At 33.4% G+C, this 19,712-nt stretch overlaps 3 protein-coding genes across 13 annotated transcripts; 1 reads left to right on the forward strand and 2 right to left on the reverse strand.

The window, feature by feature from the left end:
- The first annotated feature begins 61 nt into the window (after positions 1-61).
- On the forward strand, positions 62-1,501 carry LOC103850100. The gene is made up of 7 exons (XM_009126809.3): positions 62-303; positions 392-463; positions 555-622; positions 711-831; positions 903-983; positions 1,051-1,140; positions 1,213-1,501. The coding sequence occupies exons 1-7, from the start codon at positions 115-117 to the stop codon at positions 1,303-1,305; spliced, it is 714 nt and encodes a 237-aa protein (XP_009125057.1). The 5' UTR covers positions 62-114; the 3' UTR covers positions 1,306-1,501.
- LOC103850101 (ATP-dependent DNA helicase pif1-like) lies at positions 1,183-9,723 on the reverse strand. Of its 11 annotated transcripts, none has more exons than XM_033275690.1 (3): positions 6,816-9,723; positions 6,671-6,716; positions 1,183-6,579 (listed from the first exon to the last, which is right to left on the reverse strand). In XM_033275690.1, exon 3 carries the CDS (start codon positions 3,712-3,714, stop codon positions 2,533-2,535), a length of 1,182 nt encoding a protein of 393 aa, XP_033131581.1. In that variant the 5' UTR covers positions 3,715-6,579; positions 6,671-6,716; positions 6,816-9,723; the 3' UTR covers positions 1,183-2,532. The 11 variants fall into 11 exon arrangements, with proteins under 11 accessions (XP_033131581.1, XP_033131584.1, XP_033131580.1 ...); XM_033275693.1 differs by having other exon boundaries at positions 1,183-6,605; XM_033275689.1 differs by having other exon boundaries at positions 1,183-6,618.
- Positions 9,724-10,511: 788 nt separating this feature from the next.
- Positions 10,512-13,206, reverse strand: LOC103850102 (probable S-adenosylmethionine-dependent methyltransferase At5g38100). The gene is made up of 3 exons (XM_009126812.3): positions 12,005-13,206; positions 11,074-11,742; positions 10,512-10,944 (listed from the first exon to the last, which is right to left on the reverse strand). The coding sequence occupies exons 1-3, from the start codon at positions 12,080-12,082 to the stop codon at positions 10,612-10,614; spliced, it is 1,080 nt and encodes a 359-aa protein (XP_009125060.1). The 5' UTR covers positions 12,083-13,206; the 3' UTR covers positions 10,512-10,611.
- Positions 13,207-19,712: the final 6,506 nt, after the last annotated feature.

The following is a 19,712-nucleotide window of genomic DNA, read 5'->3' on the forward strand; positions in this document are numbered from 1 at the left end:
GTTAAAAACGTTAGCTTTAGCCTTTGGTTTAGTTTATTCCTGATGTTTTATTTTTATTTTTTGTCGTTTGATTCTATATATCATTTGAGTTTTCTCTAGTTGGTAAGAATTAGGATGGGAGATCATTTAGTGTTGGTCGTGGTTGATAAGTTAGCGTTAAAGGTAGACACGGTTAAGGAAGATGGTGCATCTGCAGGAACTGATGATGTATGTAAGAGAGAATTTGTACAATGTAGGATTTGTCATGATGAAGATGAAGATTCCAACATGGATACTCCCTGTTCTTGTTCAGGAACATTAAAGGTTACTTATCTTTGTTTTCTATAAACAGAATCCAGTTTTAAAATTTTTGATTCTTAACCTCAAGAAGCGTTTTTATTAACCGTCGCAGTTTGCACATCATCAATGCATCCAGAGATGGTGCAACGAGAAAGGTGACACCTTATGCGAAATTTGCCGTCAGGTTAGTCAAGCACAACATAATCATCATATAGCTATCTTCTTCTTCTGCCTCTTTCTTGAAACTATCACATGAAACCTTGTTTGAATGACAGCAATATAAACCTGGTTACACGGCTCCCCGCCAATTGTTTCACTACACAGGCATCTCTATGAACTTCAGGTACTTTCGTGTTGCTCTTTACCTTGATTATTGTTCTTAAATGTAATTATTCTACTGAGAATCATGTTCTTTGATGGGATTGTCACAGGAGTGACTGGGGAATAGAGGCACTAGATCTTCGTAACCCTTATTTTCTAACCGATGATCACGAGCTTTATTCGTTTCATAGCCCCACAAGCTTGGTTTGTTGTCGTGTAATTGCCTTGCTGGTATGTTTCTTCTCTCTGTCTAGACTCTTGAGAACAAAACCATGAATGAATATTATCATCTTCGTGTGCAGTTCATCTTTCTGCTGTTCTTGCGCCATTCTCTTCCAGTCTTTCTAGGTGGTTTCGATGATTTCTCTTTAACTTTGCTTCTGGTAAGCTCGAACTTACATCTCCTTTCATTTTCCCTAGGTAGAGAATGATTTTGTTGTCTTTTTGCAGTTGCCATTATTGAAAACATTGGGAATCTTGCTGGTTGCATATTTCTTAGTCAAGTCATTCACAGCTATACAACGTTGCAGGCAAGAAAGAGTAAGAAAAAAGCTTCTTTGACTCCCAGAATATGATTCTTGCAGAGATATTTAAACCTTTGTTTTCAATTAGGATACGATATTCTCTGGTTTCTCTTCTGATGAAGAAACTGCGCCGCCTCGGATATTGTCTGAACGACCTGAACTTCATGTTCCCGTAAACTAAGACAATCAGTTTATAAAGTTTCCTTCTGTGGTTTGATTTGTACGTATGTGTACCATTAACACAATACACAAACTATACATACCCATTAAATAAAGGTTGCTTTGGTGGTATGGTATTCAAAATTGATTAGATAAAAGTAAAACTGTCATGTTCTGTCCGTATGGATCTAGTGATTTGACAACTAATTAGAGATAAATTGGAGAGTATTCGAGGATTAGTTTTTATTTTTACTTATTTTATTTTAAGAAACTAAATATATAATATAAAAGTATATTATAGTATGATAATTTGTGAATATTATTATTAAAAAATATATAGATATTTAATTTTAACAAGAAAATCATTGCTAATTTAATGTATATTATCTAGTTACGAATATTTAAATACACTAACTAAACTAGTTTCCAATATATATATTTTTAAATATGTTGGTTCATTTTCATCAAAATCACACATCTCAGATTTGTTAGAAATATTTATTTTATTGGTAACACATGAACCAAAAATGTTGTCAATGTAAGATATATCATAAAAAACAATAGAAAATCAACATCAAAGAAAAAGCACAAAAAAAAAAAAACTAAAAAGCTAATCCCACGTCGGCTAACAAAAGAAAATAAGTGTTGACTGCCACGTGGTAGCCTTATGATTTAAAAACAAATACGTTAACGTGTCACTTGAAGAAAATTTCTCATCCAAATTCTACATATACTAGGTCAGTTCCCGAGCTACGCCCGGGTTATTTTCTATGAAAATGTTGAACCAGAATATCATATTAGATTTAGGTGTTGATTGTTTGAACGCAAAAAAGTGTGTTGGTAATCAATATTTTTGTTTGAGATGGAAGGATTGTGTGTTATAATATGTCTGAAAATTTGTGTATATCGAGTTTACGCAAATGTTTAAAAGCCAAAAAAACTGTAAGTAAAGTAGATAAGGGAGGAAGCAGATTAAGTCTTTCGCAGATCAGAAGTTTTTTTGAGGGTCATGAGAAAGAAAAGACCTGAAATTGGATAAGAATAGTTAGTCAGCATAAGTTTAGTTGAATATAGTAGTATTGCTATTTATATTAAAAGTTTTGTACCTGGCTTAGGTGGAGTAAACCTATGTGTAAGTCTCTTCTTTATTGGCTTGTATCATCGCTTGGTCGATATATTTTCGAGATTGTTAATCTGTGAATATAATATTTTATCAGATTTCTGAAAAAGATGAGAGGAAAAAAATAATTTATTTAAAATTACTTGTCTCGGGATGAAGGCCTTTGAATATTTCTTTGTAGACTATATTCTTCACTTTCAGCTGGTGGGGATCTTCAGTTTTGATGATCGTTAATCCTGCTTTGCTTGTGACACGGGAGAGGACCACGTAAAGTTGACCATGAGAGAAGACTGGTTGAGGCAGATATAAGATGACCTCTTTTAAACTCTGGCCTTGGCTTTTGTTGATTGTCATTGCGTAGCACAATCTGATAGAAAATTGCCGCCGACGTAATGTGAACGGTAATTTTGTTTCATCATACAAAAACACAATTCTTAGGATCAAGACCTCTTCTCCAATGTGGGATCCAGTGATGATCTCGGCCTTCAGAACGCGTTCACCAACGTGGGTTAGGATCATCCGCGTACCATTGCATAATCCATTTTTCTGATTTATGTTTCTGAGAAGCATAACTGGGGCACCAACTTTCAGAGTAAGTTTGTGCGAAGGCAAACCCGAGAATTCCAATGAGTTAAGATACTCAATGGAGTATAGTCTATCATTTTGATCTGATGTAGTATCTGATAACTCAAAGCTGTCTGAGCTGTAGTAATCTCTTGATACCCCGTCGGTCCGTGAGATGGTGTAAGCATTGATTTCATCAACGGTTTTGTTACGGGGTGTGAGGATAGCTTTATCGGTGTAGGAAGTCTTGGAATTCATCGGGCTGCTGATTTGTCCATATGCGGCATCAACAACTTCTTTCAATGGGTCAACAAAACTCTGACAAATCAATGATTCATCGATATCTATGAATTGGTCATGGTACCCATCCTCCTCATATTCTTGTTCTGCTTCTAGACGACCTTCCCCGACTCTGAGAAGCCATTCAGAAAACTCTTTCTCATCCTGATTTACTCGCATATTTGTTTTCAAAGAGAACTTCTGGCAGCTATTCCATATATATGAATGGCTTATCGAAGCTAATACAGTATCAGCTCTTCCACCTTGCGGAATGACTGGTAGGATCTGTCTGAAATCACCACCTAACATAACTGTTTTGCCGCCAAAAGGCTGATTCTTTGCGGGTGGATTTTTGATAGACATTATGTCCTTCAACGACTTGTCTAATGCTTCGAAAGCATGTTTGTGTGTCATAGGTGCCTCATCCCAAATTATGAGGTCCGTTTCCTCAATTAGTTCAGAAAGCATTGTACCTGGTTTGATGTTGCAAAGCTTATCTTCGTCGAGCTTCAATGGAATATTGAAGCGAGAATGAGCTGTTCTCCCGTTTGGTAGTAGCAATGCGGCTATTCCCGAAGAAGCAACTGGTAGAACTATCACAATTTGTACTGCTTGTCATGTCTTAGTGTTTCCTCCGCAACATCGTAATCTATTTCTTGGTTCCACAAACTGTTCCCCAATTCCTGGAGCAAAACAGGGTTGATCTTCGGCATATCTTTAATATCGTTTAAGGAGCGATCTTGCATGTGCATCAACTTTTCAACTTCTATCAATGTGTATTGCTCCAGGGTATTATCGTCCAGTTCCAGATTCGCGTGGCCTAAGATCCTTTGCCTCTTGTGAAGTATGTCCTCGCTCATTGATTTCCATGAGTGTTCCCATATTCCTTTAGGGCTTGCGACGAAGCAGTTGTTTAGGAATGTGACGAACAAATCACGAAGCTGGTATGGGCTGGCCGTTCCAGCACCCTCCGACATACTCTCGAGCCATTCAACATCATTGTCCAAAAGGCCTCGTGCGTGGCAAACTGATTTGAAGTCCGGGTATTTCACGTCGTTGTATGTTTTTAGCTCGTCGTAACTTCTAGGACCCTTAATCTTATTAATGAGGACCCTCAGGTAGTATCGATCGCCTGCTGAAGGATGGACAGCTACGACTTGGCCAATAAATTTTGATAAAGAATAATTATTATTGAAATTTTATTATTTTCTGTTTTTTCCTTGTTTGTTCCTAATGTTTCGGTGATAGTTACCGGTTAGAGTGTTTCAAAAAAAAAAGTTACTGGTCAGAAACTTAGTGAAAATGGGTGAAATGTTTTAGTGAAGGTAACTTATTTGTTAGTGATAGTTTTTGTTTCATGAAATCTATAAATGTTTTGGGTTATATTAAAGATAATAATAGCAGAATGTAAAATGATTATAGTGTTCATAAATTAGAAATAAAATACATCTAATTATGAGAGTTAATGGTGTTATTATTCAATTCAAAGAGAAATGAGTAAGAAGCTTTCAAGTTCTGTAGTTTGTAATTTTATAAAAACTATGTGATCTCTTAGGCTACACCTATTTTTTAATTCATAAATTATGTATATATTTTTTGGGGGCAACATTATTCTTTATTCATAAATTATGTATGTATATTTATTCAAATTATGGTTTTGGTTTTTTTATTAGATTGTAAAGATTTTTGGTTGGTTTAGCGAGATTTTTTAATTTGCGCACAGTATTGTACTTCTCTTTTATAAAGAATTTATCTCTGTCTCTGTTTCCATCATTCTCCTCTACCTCGAAAGGTTCATCTTCTTCCTCCAACGAATACCTTTTTAACTAATGTTCGTTTCTAGTAGGTAACCAAACTAACTAAATCTAATGTCCATGTTTTTCAATGAAGTCACGTCTTTTTTTTCTGACAACCAATGAAGTTTAGCATAATATATAAAAAGGCTCGATGCTGAGAAGAGCGGTTGCATGTAAGATCATATGATTTAAATAACCTTAGCATTTTTATCAAAGACATCCCGATGCATTTTGTAGCGGATACTGGTGCAGCCCAAAACTGAGATTTAGCAATAATTATTATTGGTTTTAGAACGACACACTTTGACCGTTGAGGAAGACCAACCTCAACGTTGTTTCTTTCTACTTATATCAAGGCCAATCTTAGTCTCGGAATCATTTTGACTTCCAACTGTTGCTGCTTCTTGGAGCTTCAATTCAACATATTTCATTAAGGTGCATTATAATAAATTGTCTCAATCACATCGAAACTTTAGACAAAATACACTACATTTACTAAACGATTACTACAACGGCATGATAATGTTGATTCTATAAACCCCCTGAGCAAGTGAAATGATCTTGATTTTCCATACATTTTTTGTTATCTGAATCAAATCAATGTCTTAAGATATGGGATGCCTTACCATTATGGAAGGCAGAAGAAAATGTGGAAGAAGCTTCTAAAGCCTAAGATGAAGCATGTGTGCAACGTCGAAGAGAAATAATGCTCTTTCTCGTTTCCTTTCTTGTTGCCGTAAATTATCCAAGGTACCCAAAAAAGGGAAGTTCATAAAATGTTTTATAATTTTCCGAAAGCTATAAACTCAGTTGGTCAAGGAGAGATCACCTTGTGTTGAAATATTGATGTTGATGTGTTTGGTGAAGGAAGTAATATCATGTTTTAGTATATCCTATATGTCTGATGCGTAATCTGGATCTTCAAACAAAGAGGCCACAACTGAATAACCTGCTATAACTGAGAGATAGTGAGTAAGACATGGTGCAATACTACTAAAATATGTTAATAACCAGAACTCAAATTAAGGCTTGCTCTCACTACCTGTTGAGGGATGTACCATTCTAGCTGCAACACCAAAGGGCAAGATTATTTTGTTTAGTGTGTGGCAAGGAACCACCGACTGGGATATATGACCATCCATGTAGTTTATTCGAGAATTAACAATGACCTTTGACCAACATAACTTTATCATTATTGTTCAACAAAGTCAATCTCAAAAAAAAAATATTTCATTGTATAGATTTACCTCTTTGATAGTCTTTATACCAAGTGTATCTAATCTTAACATGAGCTTCTTTTTTAGCAAATCAAAGGACATGACATCTTTTGAGGCCAGGCATGTCTCCTGCAAGTGAATCACATGAAGTGATTCCAGCTAAACAGAGCCAAACTGTTTGTGATACAATTATTAATAGCAGGGGAGAAGAGACAATAGAGAGAACCTCACAGAATGCTCTTGTCTTAGTCACCGGAATGGCGTACAGAAACTTCGAAGACTCAGCTACTAAGCTTCGAACTTTCTTCTTCGTATAATCTCTGTCCATGAAAACCATGTGCGCTGGCTTAAACCAAAAACTGAGATTTTATCACATTATTAGAAAATTCAGAAGAAAATCAAAAGTTTTACCATGTGGTATGTTCATGCTTTTCGCTCCCTTTACCTTTCGTTGTTGCTATTAAAAGGGAAAAATCTGAAATCAATCTCTAGATTGCAGACAGTACCCAATCAAAACTCTAAAGAGATGAAAGTATAAGAGAAACTTAATTTTAACCTTTTCAAAAGTATCGGATCGAAATTGAACTCGACCGAGTATAGCTTCGCCGGAGACGCTTCTCAGCCACGTAGGTCAGCCGGCGGAAACCTGCTGGGAGGATAAGTCTTAACTCTGGAAGGAGTCATCAGCTTATGTATGGAGGTAGTGGAAGACAACACTGATTCATGACGATAATTAATTTTGATCCGTCCGGATTTGAGGCCACGGCTTCGACGGGCACAAAAAAAACTAAAATTGCAAGAGGAGTAAACAACATAGCAGGCTTGTCTACAAAAGGATTCATATAAGAGGAGGAGACATAAAAGGGAGGTGGAAGGATAGCATCGCTCATCAAGATAAGAGTAAAGATCTGGATTGAATTATTGAGAGTAAATCGCAATAACTCCATAAGAAATGGTGATTTGCAGAAACGGCAACGACGATGGTGAAGTGGAAGAGCAGAAAAGGTAATATGATATCGTCAGTATTTGGGCTGATTTAAATTGGCCAGGAAAAATTATTAGAAGCCCATAATGAGTACTCTCGCACAAGTTATATCACGTTAAAGCAGTTATGACATGGCGAATTAAACTTCTATGATTGGCTAATTTTTTTATCCTAGGTGGACAGGTTGAGAGTTGAGTATATCTTCCTTTTAGTATAGGATAGATGTGCTTAGACATATATTATTTTTTAAAATATAAAGCTAAGATGCATGGTTCTACGAATTATACAAAAATTATACATTAAAAACAATTTTCAAAAAATTCACTAATGTCTAGGTTTATTTTATTTTTAAGTAATTTTTATTTAAAGAATTTTATCTTTCATGTATTATTTTGAACAAAAACGTATTTTAATGTTAATAGATGTATCTCTATATATTTATCATTCACCTTTATATATATTTTACATAAACATACATGTAAAAGTGGGCACAAATCAGATATCCGAAGTTTTGGAAGTATTCGTGATTTGATCCGTTTCGTCCGAATAATTAGTCATCCGATTTGATTTGATTAGTAGCCATCTGGATATACAGTGTTCCGGATATTTGGAAAATTTTAGATTTTTAACCGGATATCCGATTAGATCCGTAAAAATAAATAAATTAATGAAAAATAAATAAAATCTAGAAGAATATGAAATAATAAATTTTGTTACAAAAAATTTTATTTACTTTTTTGAATACTAATAACTAATTTAATAAATTTAGAAAATAAAAATATTGTAAAAATTATATAAAATAGATTATTTATATAAATTATACATAATTCATTAAATATATGTATATATATCATATAACAAATAGACTCAGATATCTGTTTCTAAAAATATTATTTGTGACTTGTTTCATTTTCTATGGATTTTATGTTCGAATCGAAACATATAACTATTCGAATCAAAATTTACGGATATGTTGTGTCGTCCTACATACATGTGCACATTGATGTGAGCACATATATAACTAAATATTCACTACAAGTGAGGATTTTCATTTTCTTGGAAGCTGAAATATTATTTTTTTAATGTTTCCTTTCTCCATCGACCAAATTCTAATGAAATGATTTGTCTTAATAATTTTCTTTTTTTTTCAATTAATATCTAGATTTGATTTAATCTTTCATGCATTTAGAAATTATAATATGAAACCATTAGTTCAACATCACGGTTGTCTAAAATTCATATTAACATGAACCCAAACAAATAATAATACATTTTGGTTTTTATCGAAAAAACCAACCTCAAACATTTTAACCGAATAAACAAAATAAATATTGATTCAGAATTGTAGTTTTATTTTAGTAGATAAAAACCATAAACCAACCTTAAACCAAATCGATATAAAGATTACACAGACCTAATGTCTTACTATCTTAAAAAGTAATAAAATTAATAATTTCATTTAGCACAAGGCGCGAGTTATTACCAAGTCTTTTGTATAATTTTTCAAGTTAGGATTTATAAAGAGCCCAAAACTTGCCCAAAAGTTCAAATGTTACGTTATTAATGGGAGAAAAATCTGTACAATACCGATTAATCATTTTAACCGGCCGATTATTGGGATCCAAGTAAGTAATCCCATTTGGGTTTATTCGATATTGTGCCCCTGTGCCAAATGCCTAGTTGACCGCCTAGGAGGCTAGGCACCCGCGTTTTTGGACATGGAGATATAGAGAACGTTTGTGATTCAAGCATCAAATTGTGCAAAATATCCTGACTTTCACATCTTAAAAAGGCGATGAACATCTTTAATCAGTATCAGCCGATTGTGTTTGATTCAAAAACTTCAACTGGACTCCTAATGCTCTATACAGTCTCTATTTGGAAACCAATAGAAATAAAAAGCAAGAGAATAAAAATGCATAAAATATTTTTATAAACAGTGTATAATTCTGTTAAAAATAAAGAGGAATTCATTATTTTCCTTTAATCTTCTGACCACCATTTAGAGTCCAAATTTTGCACTAATTCGCATAGAAACGGTCCAATAATGGCGTCTATCCAATAATGGCGGCTACGAAGCATAGCAAACAAAGTAGACCCATGGATAGAGTCATGTGGGGAGAATAAATTAGAAGAGGTCGAAGAAAGCTCCAAAGCAGATGGTGTGTCCACATAAGTATGTTTTAGACAATGAGTGATCTAATACACTCATGTATGAAGCCGATAAAGTTACTGCAAATGCACAACGAACAAATTATTTTATTATTTCTAACAAAGGCCACAACCTCTTCTCTTATTCTTTTGGTCCTTGCTCGGATCATTGGTCTACCTTGTTTAGCCATCGTTCATCTGGTTCATGCACGTATCATTTAGTATAAAAAAATTGCTAACAGGTCATTAGCTCAAGAAGTAGTGTCATATAATTATGTGAAAAAGACAAACAATCCTTTTGTTCATAACAGAACATAGCAACAACATAATTCTTACTTGGCAAGTAGTACGTGAGAAGCACCAACATTGTGACTGGTATAAGGCGATATTGTTTAAACACTATACCCCTAAATATTCTTTCATTCTCTGGGTAGCAATGCGAGACAGACTTTCCACAGGGAGTAGGATGGCTCAATGGGATATAGGTGTAAACACTTCCTGCAGCTTTTGTCAAGACCCGCTGGAGTCCATTGAGCATTTGTTCTTTCAGTGCTCTTTTACTAGTCTTATTTGGGAAAATTTGGCAAGAGGAGTGCTAAAGGATAGCTTCACTGCGAGATGGTCTGAAATTAAAAGGATTGTAGTGGATGAGAATCAGGGGAGGCTATTTCTCTTTACCATTCGCTATCTTTTCCAAACTTCAGTGCATTATATTTGGAGGGAGAGAAATAGGAGGAGACATGGGGAACAAGGATCTTCTCACTGTCTTCTTACTAAGCTCATTGAAAAAACTGTAAGGAATAAGCTTTATATCATTCAAGGGAGGGATAAGAAGTATGAAGGAGGATTGCAGTTTTGGTTTGGAACAAGATAAGCTTGGCTGTCCTAGTAGGAGTGAGAGCTAGGTGCCCAGTAGGAGTGAGAGCTGGGTAAGTTTTTCAAGGAGGAGGAATGTCCTAGTAGGAGTGAGAGCTAGGTGCCTAGTAGGAGTGAGGGCTAGGTATTGAAGAAGTTCTTTTGAGTGATGGAAGAGTAGTTGATTGGAGTAGTAGTATGAGTTTTTTTTTTTTTTTTTTGATTTTCTAGTATAGTTTTTATAAGAAAGGACTCACTTAGTGTTGTAAAAAGGTTTTTTTCTTTTGAATTCAATTTAACATTCAATTCAAAAAAAAAAAAAAAACAACATAATTCTTTATTTTAATATCTCACATAGTATTCATTTTCGCTTGAGCAAGAGAAAGTAGGTCACATTTTTCTCGCACTCTTTAAAATCAATCGGGTACTTGGCGAGTTTCTTAGCAACCCGATCAAATAGCTCATCGATCACATCTTCTCCGAAATGTTCTTTTATGATCGTGCTGAGAATAGCTCTAAACATGGAAATCAAGAACTGGTTGGATAACGGAATATCCTCCAATGGATGCCGTACGCTCTCCATAGTCTCAATTGTAAAGCTTCTATTTTTCTCAATCTCTGTCTTTAATTCACTAAATTGTGGGAAATACGCAGGAATGGTGAACAGCCCGATCTTTTCCTCGCTCGTTAGTCCCTACAAAAGAAAAAAACATCTGATCATTACTATTTACTAGCCATTGTTGACGACACTAAATCCCTTTTAACATTTACAAAAATTAAGTTAAAGCATTAAAGAAATATATGATACAAATATAAGACTAACCGATTTGGCCATATCCATAAGACAATCACCAATCGTATCCACCAAAATACCCTGATCTGTCTTAAACATGGGGACACCATCGGGTAAACATTGTCCTAGAACGATCATCAATCCTCCTGGAACTATCTCTTCTGCTCTAGCTTCAAGAAAACGCTTCATGTCTTTTGTGAACTGGGCCTTGTAAGATTTGGTCACTTCTTCGATTGAATAATTACATTGAATGTAATTTTTGTTCCAAGCTGGAGAGTTCTTGTCATCTACGTTCTCGGGAACATCAGAAAGCCAGTGAGTCGTGTAAGAAGTGTGTCCAATGTGGACGGTGTTCCTTGGTAACACTTGGCCATGGAAGGACCCTGGAACTCCGGCCGAGAAATATTCCCGCTCAGATGAAGGAGGTTGGGTTCTAAAGAGTGTGTTGAAGTCATTGTTGGGTTGATCGTTGAAGAACACCTGGAATTCGAGAGGCATAAGGCTTATTTCGTTTTTGGCATCCACTTGTTTGAATTTCACAGCATCAATGATGCTTTGAACAACATGAAACGTGTTAGGTCCAATGGAACAACCATAATCGGCAATTCTAAAAGTACCAAGATCAGAATTCAGAGGGAGATCGAGCTTTTCTATGATGCATTGCCTTGTCTTTTCTCGAACGCTATTTATAGCTGCTATCTGTTCCATGTATAAATGTTAGCTAGAAAACATGTTTTACAGAGAGACACACACATACATACATTTGGCTAAAAAGATAACAAATAACATGGTTAAATTCAAGAAATAACAAAATTAGAATATTCATACCATATAATCACATATTTAGTTATAATCTAGGCGTATAATCAATTATTCGTTAGAATACAAAAAATAACTCACATGATATCATTAACATATGATATACTTTGATAATAGTAGCATTGAAAACAAAAAGACATACTTGATAAGACGAATTATTGATGTAACTGTGTTGATCATCACCACCGCTCATCGGGTACGATCGAGGAAATGTTGACATTGCAGTCTGTTTTGTGCTTAACTATTTCTAAATGTTGGGAGTGTTAGTTTTAGTAATTGAAGAGATTAACGGAACATATTTATACAAATTCAAGATGAGATTTTTTTTCCATATTTTTAGCCAAAAAAAAAAACAAAAAGAAGATGTTTTTTTTTGTTTTTTTTAATCATTCGGTAAGACAATTCTTTGAAGCTGGTCGCTTTAACTGAATTTTTGTATTGACCCAAATTAAAAAAAATCCAAGCGTGACTTGAAAAGATGATGAGGTTTGAAATGTTGTGAAAAGAATAGGAAAATATGTGGTCTGAAATGTTCTTAGAGGAATATGAAAAGATGTGGTTTGAAATGTTTGCACTCAACTAAGAAAATTCAAAATGTTGTAGCAGAAAGTATTAACGATGTAATTTAAATTTCCAACTCCTTGAGACAATTCAAATCTGCCCGCAGATGTCAAAAGGATTTTAATTATTCAAATGTCTCGTACATTTCTAAATTTTGAATAAACAGCAAGTTGAAAATATAAGTTCAGTGATAAGAAACGAATATGACTTTTTCTTTGATTATAAATTAGGGAAAAATATGACTTCTTAGCGTGAGAAAAAAATAAGGCGTGTAAATGGATGTCTTATATGACTAATTCGAATAACATGAACAAAAAAAATCAATGAAATAGAAAATGAATGAGATAATATATGTTTGTTTTAGAAATATGGATGTTAAGAAAAATTGCAGAGTAATGCATATGTATAACATTATTTGAAAATTCATCGATTTTAATTAATATTTATAATAGGTATATGTATTTAATTAAACTAAAATATTTATAGTTAATTATCATTCTTTTTCCTCAAAAAACTGTTTCCAAAATTTTAGATTACATAAATGAAACACTATAGAATTTCTCTTTTGAGTTAGTTAAATGTTTAAGTTAATGTGTGTTTACTACGTACATTTTAGAAATCAACGTAAACTTGTGAAATTAATGTTCTTATTTTAAATTTGGAGAAATAATTTGAAAATTGCAATTTTTGTGTAATTAAATAGTCATCTTCGTCATATTATGTAAACATGAAGTAGTGTAATAACCAAACCCATAAATACCAATCACGACAACATCCTAAGTTTTGATTTTTGTTAATTTAATAGTTTTAGCATGCATCATACTTGTCATCAAATTCTTTTTTTTTAAATACTTTTAAGTAGGTATGTTTACTTTTGTTAGGATTTTTTTTTTTAAAGGAAAAAATATATTTTATAAATCTTGTTTTTATTTACAATTAAATGAAAAACTATCAAATACGTTTTTATATTTTTGTTTAGTATTATCATATAAAAGGAAAAGGAAAAGTATTATCAAATAAACTTTTACAATTATCTTTTGTTTAGAATTTCAGAAAAATCATTTTTCTCTCAAAATATTATTTCTAGTTACTATTAAATAATTTTAAATTATGATATTTTACGGTTCATATCAGTACTATATTTACACTTCATTTTTAATTAAATAATTTTTAGTAACATGTTCATCATCAAATTTTCTATACTATCAAATAACTTTTTACAATTCTCTTCTGGCTTGGAATTAAAAAATATGATGCAAATCTCTTTTGTTTAGGATTTTCTTTTTAAAGGAAAAGAACTAACAATTTTTTTTAACAGTTTTAGGGTGTTAGAAAAGGAAATTAAAATTATATAATCTTTTATAATTATTTTTTTTCTAGGATTTAGAATATAAAAACACTATCAAATAATTATTTCCAACAAATATTAACTATTTTTAAAAGTTGCTATTTTTAAAATTCGTTTTCTCAATATCACTAATATTTTTAATTAAATATTTTCAGTATCATATTATTTTCAAAAAAAAAATTCTCAATATCACTAATATTTTTAATTAAATATTTTCAGTATCATATTTATCATTAAACTTTCAAATTAAAAATTACTTTTACAATTCTATTTGGTCAGGATTTAAAAAGAAAAAAAATCTTTTTTGGTTAAGATTAAAAGAGAAAAAAGTTATCTTTCAAATTTGTTTTATTTAGCATTTTAGGAAAAGAAATTATTTTCATGTAATGATAGAATTTATTAATACATACACAATGTTTTTTTTGTACAAATGTCACAATCATATCGGATAAGATATTTGAAGTTATTTTTGGTTTATAATTTTTAACACAAAATTATCTATTAAAAAGAAAAGTTAGCTATTTATAAGAAATAAGTTACTTTAAATTTAAAAAAAAAAAAAATTCCAACTATAATTTGTTCTTGTTTTTTTAAGATTTTTAAGATTTTTATACAACTAATATATTTTCAATAAAAAAAATTATTTTTAGTTAATTATATATTGTGTCCTATACATACAAACATATATTCCTCATATTTACACATACTTATGTAGGATAAAGACATCATAATAAATAAATAATACTTGTGTTAGCATCATAAGATGTAATAAGGTTGATAAAAAAACTTGAGCTGTTTAAATAAATTAGAAGAAAATACTTAGATAATATTTTTATTGTCAATACTATCTTTTGTGAAAACAATATGAGGAACCTTAAACCTAAATATAGATGTGAAAATAATATTTATTTTGGTTTATATTTTTGTAGCATACATTTATCTGTTAAAAAGGAAAGTTGGTTATTTATATGAAAATAATAAGAGTATTTTTACATTTTTTCTTTCTTAGGTTTTAAAAAGGAATATCACTTATTTTATAATTAGTTTTTCTATTTGATTTTTATTAAATAATTTATTGTACTTGTAGGATTTTATAATTCGTTTTTATTTAAACTTTTTTTTAAAAAAATATTATTTTCTCTTATAATATCTTTCTTTAGTATCATTAAAGATGAAAAATATACAAAATATTTTAAAAAGAAAAAAATATACTTTCAATAGCTTTTTACAATTATTCTTTGTTTATAGAATTTTCAAAAATTAAATTTACTATCAATTATTTTTAAAATATTATAAAAAGAACCATACAAATATAATTGTAAAAGGCTATGTAATAGTAATTTTTCTTTTCTTAACTCTTAAAAAGAATAATAAACTATTTTTTGTAATAATTTTCCTTTTCTAGTGTCCAAAAAAATGTAATAATAATTTTCTTTTTCTAAATCTTTTTAAATCCTAGTAAAAGAGAATTGTAACATATTTTTGACACATGTTACAATCTTAATAAATTATAATTGACACATGTCGCGATCATGTTAATTAGCAACTTTGAAGAACGAAGCTTTATATAATAAAATTAAAAAAAATTGGAGAGAAGATTAGATAATTCCTCCAAAGATCGTTTGGAACTCCCGCATTTCTTACTTTTATTATCTATGAAATTTATTCATTTATTAATTGTGTGTGAGTAAACTACTTGTTAGATTTAAAGATTTTTAAGACTTTATGTTAAATTGCTGATCATAGGACTCTTAGGATTATTCATCATATTCTTTACCAGGATTGTTTATCATACTAGTTTTTAGAGTAGCTAATTAGAACCTAGAATCATGTAAAGACACGAGAGTGTAATCAATATTAATTTGAACCTAATCTTGATGGACTACATATTATTCGCAATGAGAGTTAGTCTAGCTAGGAATTTAGTTGAACATAATCGAATATGACCTAATGCTTGTCTGAATCATTGAATCCACAACGAGAGTTGTTTTTAATAGAAAAACAATGAGATCTAATAGTTTTCAGCAATGAGATCTGAGTAACTTACTATTGAATTCGAGTTCTAGAATCAAACCTAACAAACCCTTGGCACATGTTGATTGCAGTTTTGATTTTCATGTTTGATTTCCCTTAGTCTAGCGCATTTGCATCTGTTAAACAACTCTATTTATTTACTGCTTTGTTTTATTGTTAATACTTCTGGCTTAGCTTAGCTTAGTCTTAAACCGATAGTCTATTGTTTGATATTCAGTCCAATGCGGGTTTTAAAAGGCTCCTCGATATTCTCTCTCCTCGATAAACTCTCTCTAGCGACCAAACAAAAGTGCAGACTTTGCTCCGGCGTCCGGAGGCGCGTGCGCGCGCGTGCCGGCGCCGGAAGCTTCGTAGTAGGCAGTTTCGTCTTTCTTGTTTGCTGCTCCACTGCTTATCTGCTCTCTTCTGTTAGGCTTGTGGATCTGGGTTAGGGTATCACTTCCGGAAGTGCTCGGTCGCGACGAGTTACGGCTCCGTCGGTGGTGCTGCTTCCTCTGGTTTCACGGCGAGGTCGCGGAGTAGTGGTTCGTGGAGTCAGTCGGATTTTTGGGTGAAGGAGTTAGGTCAATTTTCAGATCTAGATCTGCTCTGGGTTCATTGCAAGCACGGAGGAGGGGCAGCTAGTCATCTCGACGGTTCGGCGGAGGGTCTTCACCGATCTTAGTTGGTTGCTCTGGTGATTACGGCGGTGACATCTTGATTCTTGGCGGTGTCGTCGAACATCAGGGTTCTCCTAACCGTAGTCAAATGTGCTCCGGTGGTTCTCATTAACACGGTGGCGGATTTTGAGTCCTTGTATGCAGGCGGGATGGTACGGGGCTCTGTTCAGGTCCGTGTAGGCTTTGCGAGTTGTTTGATAGGTGGTCGTCTATGACTCCTTGGTGGCTTCTCTGTGTGCTTCTTCATTTTGCAACTCCTCTACGCTTCTTTCTCTCTCGTAAACTCCAGGCAAAGGCGACGGCTTTTTTGTTCGGAGTGGTGCCTCTTGTCATCATTGTTGTTCTGTCTCCCTCGACTCCGGAGATTGTTTTCTTACAGCGCAGAATATGACTCTTCGATTCTCGAAGACACAAGAGATGTGGCGGTTCTGCAGTGCAGTCATTGATCGCCATGGAGGTCGCTCTTGGTCATAGCTCACATCCCAGCACCTTGCGGGCTCACTTGATCTTGCGAGGTGGTGTAGTTAGACTTTTCTGTGCAGGTTTCGAGGCTTATGGGTCAGGAAGTAGCGATGAATCAACCCATTTTTTGCAAGTGTTCGATGCGGACTTCGCAGGTGTCTGCTTGGTTCGGCGTTTACCTTCTGCTCGCAGGAGTTCAACGTCTTTGTAGCTGGTACCTGTCTGTCTGTGGCGCCTTTGGTGAGGATGTACAGGTCTTGTTACGGTGGCCCGACTTAAGGTATGGCTGTTGGTAACTCCCTCTTCAATTGGTCGCCTTGCGCTTATGAGACGATGGAGATTATAGGCTTTGAGGAGATCCCGAGACCCAGCTACCTCAGGTGTCGCCCCAAGAATTCCGACATCCGAAGAAATGAGGTGAAACCCACCTTTCTCGGGATTTAGCGGCATCGGTTGAGAACGGGAATCGGTTATCTAGAAATTTTGGAATTGATTAGCGGAATGCGTCGGTTTAGGTGGGTGATGCGAAGCTGGTTAATGATATTTGATTCTGGATAAACTTTTGGTCAAATCGAGTCTGTAATCGAAATTGTATCCCCGGTTACGGGTTTTTCAAATTTATAATATAATTAAAAAAAAAAAAATATTCAGTCCAATGCTGCCTGCAAAAAGGAAATAAGGTTTTTTCTCCCTCCCTCTCTAAAACCTAGCAACGGCTACTCGGCTAGGTCCTTTTGTCGTTATAAAATATTTTTCAATGTGGAAAAAGGAAATACAATGAATTGACCACGTGAGTGGTAAGAAAAAAGTATATTGTAGCGAAAAGAAAAAGAAAAAAGTATATGAAATCAATTTTGACAGAAACGCAGAAAGGGATCATTTACATAACTGTTCACAGTTTTCAGATATAAAACTTCCGTTGTGGTCAGCATGTCAAGAAAATCGTTTGTATGGTCCGAGATTAATGGCGTTATTAACTAACCACTGTACTAAAAGTTAGCAAAAAAAAATTTATTATAATATTTTTTGCAATATATTAAAAAGTGGTAAAAATATGCGTGATTTTCATAGAATTCAAAAGTACTATTCCATGTTAGTCTTTTTTTTGTCAACTCAACGTTAGTTAAAGATGGTGTTTACATAGTTCGGTTTGACGGTTTCCTATTCATTAAAACTATGTCCATATTTTTTACCAAAAAAAAAAAAAACTATGTCCATATATTTTTGGTAAGAATGGATAATTTCGTTAAGGTTTTGATGGTGCTTATGTCAGAAATGAGGGCGCCCTAAAAGGAGGAACCCTCCCAAACTGCCAGACTCACATTTTCTAGGTTTAATAGTAATGTCTAGTCCACGTGTCAGTAACCTTTTGCTGACTCACATTTTTTATCTTATTAACTTTACTAATAATATTGCTAAAAGAAGATGCAAATACATATACAAAACATATGAAAATAATAAACAGCAAATATCATAATGAAAATTGGCTAGAAAATATCAACAGATCAAGAAAAGTAAATTGTTCTCTCGAAACTATATTATTACTATTTGGTCAGTCTGGATTTAGATTTAGTCAAATGGTTAATATGGTGGACTATAACAAACGATCGGTCCACCTCTTAACATTAGCCGGAAAACATTCTAAACTCGGATCATGCAGTGTGGTAATCAATCACTCTATAGTACTAAGTGTATTTCCTTTGAAGCTGACCGATTCGACCAATACGGTAAAAAAAAACTGTAGAGATGAATTTTCTTCCGGTCTTCTTTATCAATAGAGTATCAACTCTATGAATCTTCTTGGCCGTAACCTCTATTGTATTACATTGACCTTATCTAAAATTAGCGCTATAGATATTTTCCAATGCATAATCCAATATAGTGATTCAACTATAAAAATTAAAATATGGAAATGCCAATTTTCGACGATTGTAAGAATATCGTCATAAAACATAGAAAATACATCTTTTATTTTGTATTATCTTTTATTCATGGTGGTTTCATGGTTTCGAAGATAGCTTAGATTTATCAATATTTAGATACTAAATATATTGTATTAAAATATATTAAATTGAATATTTCTAGGATTTCTCTGAGCACTCCTAGATATTGTTGGGCCAAATCAATTGGGTCAGGATTTGGGTTGTTACGATATATTTCTCAATTTTTTTCGTTGAATGAAATACAATGTTACAAAAAAAAATCTTGGATGGTCTCTTCTTGTATAGTCAAGGTGGTGTATTGAGATAACATTTCCGTACACAAGCTTCAAGTTTGAAACAAGTGTATTTGGAACGACAAGTGGTCTATGTGGCTTTCATGGGGCTTTTGAGAGCAGTAACAATCTGTCTGCACATGCCAGATTAATAGATCTGTGGAGCTCTCCCGGTAATGTGCCTTCTCTAGCAGGGGCGGATCCAATAAAGTCTAAAGTGACACACCTCTAAAATAGTCAAATAAATGTAACTGAATAAGAAATCCTAAAGATTTTATAGCATAACTTGTTGCTTTTTAATCTTTGATACCCCATAAAACCCATGTTCATATCCCCATTAACGCTTAATTTTTTATATTTTGAAAATTATATATATGTGTGTGTGCGTGACCCCGATAAAATAAATATTTAGGTCTGCCACTGTTTTCTAGTCTAGTCATGGTAATTTTTTGGCAAGAGTTTTGCGATGACTAAATACTGCACTGTACCAATGAAGTAGGATACCACCAGTGGTTTTGAACCCGGACCAAACCACGGTCCGATCGGGTTGGACCATGAACTGACAATAATC

The sequence above is a fragment of the Brassica rapa genome, chromosome A07 (genome assembly GCF_000309985.2).
Source record: "Brassica rapa cultivar Chiifu-401-42 chromosome A07, CAAS_Brap_v3.01, whole genome shotgun sequence".
Classification (NCBI taxonomy): domain Eukaryota; kingdom Viridiplantae; phylum Streptophyta; class Magnoliopsida; order Brassicales; family Brassicaceae; genus Brassica; species Brassica rapa.

Bases quoted from the DNA above. Each gene is read 5' to 3' on its own strand.
- LOC103850100 (XM_009126809.3), top strand. From the start codon at position 115: ATGGGAGATCATTTAGTGTTGGTCGTGGTTGATAAGTTAGCGTTAAAG. The intron at 304-391 runs GTTACTTATCTT...TAACCGTCGCAG, and splicing joins CTTGTTCAGGAACATTAAAG to TTTGCACATCATCAATGCAT. The intron at 1,141-1,212 runs GTAAGAAAAAAG...GTTTTCAATTAG, and splicing joins AACGTTGCAGGCAAGAAAGA to GATACGATATTCTCTGGTTT.
- LOC103850102 (XM_009126812.3), bottom strand. From the start codon at position 12,082: ATGTCAACATTTCCTCGATCGTACCCGATGAGCGGTGGTGATGATCAA. The intron at 11,743-12,004 runs GTATGTCTTTTT...TACATGGAACAG, and splicing joins TCAATAATTCGTCTTATCAA to ATAGCAGCTATAAATAGCGT. The intron at 10,945-11,073 runs GTTAGTCTTATA...TTTCTTTTGTAG, and splicing joins TTATGGATATGGCCAAATCG to GGACTAACGAGCGAGGAAAA.
- LOC103850101 (XM_033275690.1), bottom strand. From the start codon at position 3,714: ATGCTTTCTGAACTAATTGAGGAAACGGACCTCATAATTTGGGATGAG.